The sequence below is a fragment of the Eleginops maclovinus genome, chromosome 3 (assembly GCF_036324505.1).
Source record: "Eleginops maclovinus isolate JMC-PN-2008 ecotype Puerto Natales chromosome 3, JC_Emac_rtc_rv5, whole genome shotgun sequence".
Lineage (NCBI taxonomy): Eukaryota > Metazoa > Chordata > Actinopteri > Perciformes > Eleginopidae > Eleginops > Eleginops maclovinus.
In genome coordinates this window covers 22,893,079-22,902,827 of record NC_086351.1, presented here as the reverse complement: position 1 = coordinate 22,902,827, position 9,749 = coordinate 22,893,079, and the positions used below count along the sequence as shown (strand labels likewise).

Below are 9,749 nucleotides of genomic sequence, written 5' to 3'. Positions count from 1 at the left end.
AGGTGCACAACGATATTGCTCTGTCTGTGGATGCCAAGTGCCCCGTTATCTTAGTGCTGCTTGATCTGACAGCAGCCTTCGACACGGTGGACCATGCAGTCCTCCTGTCACGTCTAAAAAATTATGTTGGCATCCACGGCACCGGGTTGAAGTGGTTTACATCTTATTTGTCCAGTAGGACATTCTCTGTTATGGTTGGTGACCTGTCCTCTTCCAGTGCTCCTCTCTCTTGTGGAGTCCCACAAGGATCTATTCTTGGCCCTATCCTTTTTTCTTTGTACATGTTACCACTGGGGTCAATTATAGCCAGGCACAACCTTTCCTTTCACTGTTATGCAGACGACCTGCAAATCTATCTGCCAGTGAAGCCAAACAGTAACAGTGCACATTGTTCTTTATTTGACTGTATTGCTGATATTAAGCAGTGGTTGGCTCAAAATTTTCTTAACTTAAATGATGAAAAAACTGAATGTATTGTGTTTGGAGATACTGCGTCAGCCGACTTTGGCACCCTGTCTCCAAAGCTCAGTTCAACTGTCAGAAATCTTGGTGTAACTTTTGACAGTCATCTCAGGTTCGACAAACAAATCAGTAATGTTGTCAGGACCAGTTTTTTCCAGCTGCGTCTTTTAGCTAAAGTTAAAATGTTTTTAAGCCGCCACGACCTCGAGAAAGCCATTCATGCTTTAATTAGTTCACGGCTAGATTATTGTAACGCACTTTATGTTGGCCTCTCTCAGTCCTCCCTCAGTCGCCTCCAACTCGTGCAAAATGCCGCGGCACGTCTTTTAACCAACACTCACAGACGTGTGCACATTACCCCTGTTCTTAACTCCCTTCATTGGCTTCCTGTCCTTTTTAGAATTGATTTTAAACTTATAATGTTTGTTTTTAAAGCTCTTCATGGCCTTGCCCCATTATATTTATCCGAACTTTTAACCATCCGAGATCCAGGTAGAGCGTTGAGGTCGACAAATCAACTTGTACTGGAAGCGCCCAGATCAAAATATAAACACTGGGGTGACCGAGCCTTTTCCGTCGCTGCTCCCAGGCTCTGGAACAAGCTCCCCACCGAGATGCGTCTCATCTCGGACCCGGGCCTTTTTAAATCCAGGCTAAAAACCTACTTATTTAGGATGGCTTTTAATACCCAGTAGAACGATGGCGCTTTTATCTTATTTTATTTTATTTGACTTTGCTGTATTTTATTGCTCTCACTGTTTTTATTGTTTTTAAATTGTTTTTATTTCTGTCTTTTTATTGTTACACTATGTAAAGCACTTTGGTACTCCGAAAGGATTGTTGTAAAGGGCTGTATAAATAAAGTACATTTACATTTACATTTACATTTAACTCAGGGTGTCAAACTCAAATACACAGTGGGCCGAAATTAAGAAATTGCTACAAGTCAAGGGCCGGACGGGTTCAACGTTTATTGAAAACTTATTGAAACAACCTTATTGCACATATTGAACCTGGAACTAACATCGCCTATAGATTATTGCCTATAAAACAACATTAATTATGAATTAAATGAAAGAAAAATTACAAATAAATTAAAAAAAGAACATTTTCTACATGCAAACAACAGCCAGAAGTAATTTACTTCAAAGAAAAATCAAATGTCCTGTAGTAGCAAGAGAACAAAATGCAAATATTAAACTGCATTAAAAACTGAAACTGTGTCAAAGCACCGTTTGCTGCTCTGTGATGCTCACTTGTCTGAGCCAGATACTTGGTGTCTTATCTTGGTTACAAGTTCATCAATGTCTGGGGTCAGGCTCTGAGCTGAGGAAATCCTCAGGATTGAGTGAAGGTGTTCATCAGTAAGACGAGTCCTGTGTGAAGTTTTGTTTATCTTCATCAAAGAGAACAGCTGTTCACACAAGTATGTGCTGCCAAACATAGAGAGCGTTTGAGCAGCCTGGGAGCGTAGATGGGGCATTGTGTCGGGGATGAAACGTGGAAACTCTGCAGCGCCCACAGACTCATATTTTGCCTTCAGTGTGTCACTACATTGGAGCTCGATCAGCTCCATTTGCAGGTTTGATGGTGCGCTTTCCACGTCAGCTGCAAATGGATTACTGAGCAGTTCAAATCTGCTTTTTTGGGCTTCAAAATCGGCAAATCGCCGTGTGAAGTCAGCACCAAGTATGCCGAGTTTTTCCAGTAAACTGTCTAGTTGGGAAAACAGCGGCACCTGCTCTTTCATTGTTTGGCAGTGCGGGAAATGGCTCAAGTTTTCCTGAAGAATCTGCGTCTCCCACAGGCGCAGCTGGGTTTTAAAAGCCCTCACTGTAGCGTACATGTCAGTGATGACACGGCCCGGCCCCTGAAGCTGCAGGTTTAGCGCATTCAGGTGGCTCGTGATGTCACACAGAATCGCTACTTCACACAGAAACTTTTTATTTCGGAGCTCTGATTTGTCTTTCCCTTTGCTTTCCATGAACTCACAGATCTCCTCACGCAACTCGAAAAATCTTTCCAGCACCTTTCCCTGGCTTAGCCATCGCACCTCTGTGTGATAGGGCAAGTCACCATAGTCCGAATTTAACTCCGCCAGAAAAGACTTGAACTGGCGGTGATTTAAACCTCTGGCTCTGATAAAGTTAACCGCTCGTGTTATGATGCTCATTACATGTTCCATGTTCAAGGCTTTGCCACACAACGATTCCTGGTGTATGATGCAGTGCAGGGGCGGATCTACCGGGGTGGCATGGGGTGGCAACTGCCACCCTAAATGAAAGCCTTGCCACCCCTGCTGCCACCCCATGTGGCAGCAACGAGTTAAAAGAAAAGTTAACGTCAGTCTGACATTTACGAGCCGAGCGTAAATCTCAAATGTCCGACTGCAGTGAATGCAGCACGAGATAACGCCGAAAAAAGTGTCTCTTCTAATTCGAATGCAACCCAAGCGCTCTTAAGTGACGTGGTTGGTTACGTTCCTGTTGTTCATCTGTCCATCATCGTCTAAAGCCCGCCCTGGCAATCTGATTGGGCCAGGGCTACTTTCGGTTGGGACCCAGGCTAGCACCTGACTGCTTTCTTTTGAAAAGTGAGTGGCGCGAACGCGAAGTGAAGGAGCCAGGAGTCGCAAGGAGAGGACACACGGGAGGAAAGAGGTAAAACATTTTTTTTCTTTTCTTCAATAAATTATATTGCTAGTATAGTTGTGCAGTGCTAGTATAGTTGTGATGCTGATTTTGAGATGATCCGCTTACTATACATGTAATCAGAGACGGTAATACTAGATTATCTTTGATGTAATGTTAGCTAGGTCTGATGCTAGTACTGTGTAAAGTAAGCTACAAAAGCTAATATTGATTCAACGTGTGTCAAGGAAAACATTGTAAAGTTACTTTGAATCATCTTACAGAAATGAAGAGGAAAGGTAGCATAAGCAGTTTTTTTTCACCAAAGCAAAAGTCGAGAGAAGCAGAAAATAAACAACTGAGCAATGTAGACGGAGGAGATGAGGTGGAAGAAGAGAGAAAAGATGAAGACGAGGTGGAAGGAGAGAGAGAAGGGCAACAGAAACGTGACAGATAGAATACAGGGCCAAGGTGACCAGGGACAGGAGGAGGTGGGAGAACACCGCAGCGAAGATATGGAGGAGGGAGAGCATCATCAAGATGAGGAGGTAGAAAGCGAGAGACAGGGCTCAGACAGTGAAAGGGAAAGGAGAGTGCCTGCTGAGCCATCACCAACGATCTCCAGTCGAGTTGGTCCACATGGTATGGAAACTGTTGCTGCATAGTACATAGTAGCCTACTTAGTTACATAAGAACAACAAATGACAAAAACGGACATTTTGCTATTAGGTGCATTTAAGAGACATTGCTTTGACTTCAAATAAATGTAATTATTAATGTTTGCTTGAATACGAATAATTGGGGAAATGTGTAAGTGTGAGAATGAGAATTAAACAAATTAACCTATAAATACTCTCCCATGGTAAAATGTTAGTGTGTGTTAACACAGTCTGATTATTATAACTAATCAATGAGAGTTCCAAATTGATAATGTTTTACTCGTTGTTATATTATTGTATAATTTGTTCAGAGGTAATGCTGTTTGAATCTTTCCTCCCCTCCAACTTCTAGACGTATCCAAGTCCAGGTGTGAGGTTCCAGTGCAGCCAGTGCGGGAGAGTTTCCCAAAGACACTCCAGGGAGGAGCCAGGAGAAGCTTCCGCAGCGACTGGTACAAATCTCATCCCTGGTTAGAATACTCACAATCTAAAGACGCATCTTACTGTTTTGCCTGTAGGCATTTTTCCCTTCCCGATGCTCCAAGGACTGTTTTCACCTCTTTCGAGGGTTATCAAAACTGGAAAAAGACTACAATGAAAGACAGTGGTTTCTGTTCTCATGCCAGATCTGAAAGCCATGTAAATGCAATGTTTGCATGGACAGAGAACAATAAAATGAAGGATAAAAATACCTCAATGTTTGGGCTAATGGATGAGCAAAAAAAGAGGCAGGTGGCTGAAAATCAATACTATATTAAAACATTAGCTGAAATTTTAGTTCTAACAGCCACAGAAAACATAGCACAGCGGGGTCACAGGGAGTCTCTCGATTCAGACAATAAAGGTGTTTTTCTGTCTATGTTAGACTTGCTGGGTAACCATAACCCCATCATCAAAAAAAGACTTGAACAACAAGCTAAAAACGCTAAATACACCAGTAAAACAATACAAAATGAAATACTTGAATGCTTGGCTGCAATGGTCAAAGAGGAAATAATCCAGGAAGTTAAGACAAGTAAGCAGTTTTCAGTTATTGTTGATGAAACGAAAGATCTTCAGAAAAAAGAGCAAATGTCATTTGTTCTGAGATATTTTTACAACGGTGTGGTTCATGAGAGCTTTCTGGAGTTTGAAGTGGCAGAACACCTGGATGCTGCTGCCTTGAGTGACAAAATTATATGCTTCCTTGAGAAGCATGGGCTAGAGTACAAGAAAAACCTTGTAGGCCAGGGCTACGATGGCGCGGCAGTGATGCGCGGGGCACATGCAGGTGTTCAAGCTAGAATAAAAGAAGTAGCCAAACATGCCTTCTATGTTCACTGCAGCGCACACTGCTTGAACTTAGTTATAGTAGACGCTGTAAAAAGTGGCAGATGCAGGAAAATTCTTCTCATTATTGGAACGACTGTATGTATTCATGTCTGGGTCCTATGTACATAACAAATGGCTGGAAGTTCAGCGGGAGATGTTTGATGGTGCACCAAGGGAACTCCAACGGCTAAGTGATACACGTTGGGCCTGTAGGCATATAGCATGTCGCAATGTTATGGACAGGTTGCCTGCAATAGTACAGGTGCTTGAAGAGATCGCATCTGAGAACCATTCACAAAGAGCTGTTGAAGCAAGAGGGATATTGGCTCAAATTGATCTGAATTTTGCTGGATCTCTTGTTCTGTTCAGAAAGGTCCTGAGTGACTCCAAATTTTTATCAGACATGCTCCAGTCTAAAACATTGGACCATGCTAAGGCTGTTGAACTTATTGAGGCACTTAAAGAGACACTGGTCCAGTACCGTAGTCAAGCCTCTTTTGAGGAAATGTGGAGTGAAACACTTGATTTATGTCAACGAAGTAACATTGATACAACTCAGCGAAAATCAAAGAGGCCAAGACAGACAACAAAGGTGCTTCAGGATACTGTCATCCTCTCCACCCTGGGACAGCATGTAGTTCCAGATAGCAAACACACTTTTTGTGTCTCTGTGTACTATCCAGTTCTGGATAACATGATTGGAGAAATAGGACGAAGATTTTCTAACACAAATTGTAACATCATGCAGGGTGTCCAGGCACTAAATCCGTCAAGTCCAACTTTTTTGAGAGAGGAGGCTGTGCTGTTATTGGCTGAAGCTTATGATTCAGATATTGAGGATCTCAAACACGAGTTACATCAGACGAGGAGATTACTAGACAGAAAAAGGGGGAAAAGGAGAGTCCTACCACTCTAATGGAGTTCACTCAGTTGTTGGACCCATACCAGGATGTTTTTTATGAGTTGTTCAGGTTGTGCAAAATAGCGGTTGTTTTACCTGTGAGCAGTGCATCCTGTGAACGAAGTTTTTCATCTCTCAGGCTCATAAAGACATATTTGCGGTCTACTATGTCAGAAAAGAGACTATCGAGTTTGGCTGTACTCAGCATTGAATCAAAACGCACAAAAGCATTAGATCTAGATAAACTTGTGAAGCGTTTTGCTGAGCAACATGGAAATCGCCGCATTCAGCTGTTATAGGCATGACAACTTCACCCTTTTGTAACTCTGTGAGCCTTATTTTTTTTTTACTTTGTTTTCATTAGTATTCCTACAGTACAGTAGTGAAAAAGCTACCAGATATTGATAGCAAAATATATGTTAAGACAATTACAGAAATAGATAAACAAAAATAATAAATACATAAAATAAAACACACTTCACAGGAACAGGCCTCTAACCAGGGATGTGTCCATACAATTATTTTCCTTCTGTAGATATGTCTAGTTTCTTTAGTTATGTGTATACCATATATGCCATTTTAACCAGTTTCTTGCAAATAGTTTTTCTTTTATTTTCAATTTATATGGGAGCATTTCCATTTCTTTGATTTCCTCTACTAAAGATAGCCATTGTTTACGTTTTGGCCCATCTATTTTAAGCCAGTTCTTAGTTATAGCCTTCTTACTTGCTACTAAAAGAACCTTAAGTATTGGTCTTCTTTGATTACCAGTTCTTCTAGCTCCCCAAGGTATAGAACCCTACATAAAAATGGAATTGTGAAACATGTGTATGATTTGGAGGCATCTCACCACATTGTCTCCAGCACGTTTGTTGGGCTGAAAGTTGTCTGCTTGGAACTCTGTGAGCCTTTTAATGGAATAAAGCAGCTCAGATTGAAATGAATGAAGTGTCCCTTGTTGTTTAATAGTTCAAGCTACTTAGGGGAGTATGTGTTACTGCCACTCAACATCTGTGTCTTACCTTAATGCCTTTCCTGTGATAATGCCCCACCTATAGTAGTGTGACCACACTTCTATCTCCTATTAAGTGAGATCACATTGTATGGTAACTTATTCCTAATATGAACCGTTTCACCTGAAACCTCAAATGCAAGACATTGCATGAGATTAAGCTTGTCTGAATGAGTTTGTAAATGGCAGTCTGTGCCCTTATGTAGTGTGTGCGTGCATATATTTCTCATCAAACTGATAACTGTGATAAAATTCTCTAAATATACGTCTGCCACCCCTCAAAAGTTCCTGCCCCTCTCTCGCCACCCCATAAATATTTTTCTAGATCCGCCCCTGATGCAGTGATAAACTGTCAGCTCACTTGTGACGTTTTCATCCTGCATCTTTTCTCGGATCTTTCCCACCAATCCACTTTTTTGACTGCACATTGCAGGCGCTCCATCTGTTGTCAGTCCAACAAGTTTATCCCACGGCAGCCCCATTTTATCTACACATCTGGACACCTCTTCAAAGAGATCTTTCCCCGTAGTTGTGCCATGCATTGAGCGTAATCCAAAAAACTCTTCTGTTACGCACAGGCTTGAGTCCACTCCACGGATGAAAATTGACAGCTGGGCAGTATCAGAAGTGTCGGTGCTCTCATCCACAGCAAGGGAGTGCGCGATGAAAGCTTTTCCCTTTCCCACAAGCTGTTGTTGGAGATTGGCAGCAAGGTGGCGAACACGGCTTCTTTTTATTTCTTCTACCTTCTGTAGCCTTTGTGTCGTGTCCAGATGCTTGTATTTGTCGTGGTGCTTCGTTTCATAGTGTCTTTTTATGTTGTATTCTTTCATTACAGCCACACTGTCTCCGCACAGAAGACACACAGCTTTGCCCTTTACATCCGCGAACATGTACTGGGCCTCCCACCCGTCTTGAAAACCCCTGTTTTCAAAGTCCACCTTTCGTTTAGCCATTTTGTGGGGAGAGGGATGAAAGTTGACAGAAGTGCTGATGAATGAGTGGGGGCGCTTGTGATTGACGCGGCCTGTGATTGACGTGCCGACGCACGGGCAGTGCATTATGGGATTTGTAGTATTATGGTGGCGCGTATGATATACCAGCGGGCCAGCTCTAATAGTAAATAGATTTTGTCATGCGGGCCAAAGATAATTCATTCACGCGCCGGATGTGGCCCGCGGGCCTTCAGTTTGACACATGTGCCCTAACTCCTGTTAAATTCAAGGCCAAATCTGGCCCACTACCTTGTTTTATGTGGCCCGCGAGAGCATGTAATTAGCTTATAATATAACATAATATAATGTCTGTTACCCACAATTCATGTCTCTTTTAGCTTAGCATACACTGGACCATCCTTGTTGTTTTGAAAGGAGATAATGAATGCAGGCTTGAAAAGCTTCCAACACCTAACAGAAACCCACAATTTTGAGCCCCAGGATGTCTACAGATGCCCATACAGCTCAGGCATCACTTTGATATAAATATTACAATTATAAGAAGCACTGAATCGAACCCGGTTGAATATTTTGTTGGTGCTACCGGCATCTAGAATATACTCATTGTAGTGGCCGTTTTAATATTTTCCATAGTTCCTAGGCCACTTAGTCTGCAATGTATCTTGGTTCTGACTCATGTTCCAATTAATTCCAAACCTTTTGTGAAAACCCAATGTAGTCACGGGAGGCAGGTAAACTTGAACGAGGGTTTATTCAAAATAAAATACAGCGTCACCGCAGGTGATTTTCATCCACAAATACATCTCGTTCGGTCCAATACCGACTTGAAGTTTGATATAACATGTAACAGTAAACACGGTCAAACACTTGTTGCGATCCTATCTTGCAGACTTCCAGCATCCAACTAGCCTAGCATAGCTCCTAAAACTCTTTTTTCCCATGTGTCCTGAAAGCTGCGTTCAAGGCCCTAATACCATGTTGGAAATAGGAAACCTAGCATTTTACATCAAAAAGTAGTAAACAGAAACATAACCTTAAGATAATCCACCTATATCACTATATACGAAACTATACAAAAATAATAGTATAAATGAAATTTAGCACCATGTAATATGTCAAGCCAACAGAAACATTTTCCCCAAATATGACTGTGTGCTTAATTGTCTCTTACACTCATGTCTAGAATCAGGGCCGGACTGGGACACTGAGTCAGGCTGGGAATTATACACCCAGCCAGGCCACTCCCTGGTTGTTGTTTTTTTGCGTTTTGCTGGTTGTATCATCAATATTTGGAACTCAAATCCTAGGGTGTTCCAGGGGCGTGCTCCCCTGGGAATTTTCTATATGATTTTGGGAGTTAAATGCATCAATCTGGTGCACTTTGGGGGCAAATTAAAGAGATAGATCTATGGATACACCCATATGAAACAGAACTGTATTCATTTCTTTGATCATAAAATCGTAAGAATATTGCCATAACCAATAACATACCATATCCAATAGCAAAACATTGAAACTTGTTTATTTTTTTTGTTCAATTATAGTTGTGTGTGTCTGGCCTCCTGAATCAGCCTCTCCTGTCTCCCTCCTCTCCCTCTGCTCCTCTGTGACGCAGCAGTAAAGACTAGTTTTAGCTCTTTTAAAGTTTATCTTATCTCATTTAACATTTTTCTTTTTATTCATGCATACAAAATACTCCCCTTTCAAACTGTATTTTAGTTTTACTGTCCTATAGTAAGAATTGGAATGATCTCATACCTGTTTTATCTATTCTGTTATGTCTTTATAATTAAATAAAGGTGTGCCTTGGAAATATAT

The 9,749-nt window shown here is 41.6% G+C and overlaps 1 protein-coding gene across 1 annotated transcript; it reads right to left on the bottom strand.

The window, feature by feature from the left end:
- Positions 1-1,644: 1,644 nt before the first annotated feature.
- Positions 1,645-8,036, bottom strand: LOC134861717 (general transcription factor II-I repeat domain-containing protein 2-like). Its single transcript, XM_063879135.1, has 2 exons — positions 7,320-8,036; positions 1,645-2,692 (listed from the first exon to the last, which is right to left on the bottom strand). Exons 1-2 carry the CDS (start codon positions 8,034-8,036, stop codon positions 1,715-1,717), a joined length of 1,695 nt encoding a protein of 564 aa, XP_063735205.1. The 3' UTR covers positions 1,645-1,714.
- Positions 8,037-9,749: the final 1,713 nt, after the last annotated feature.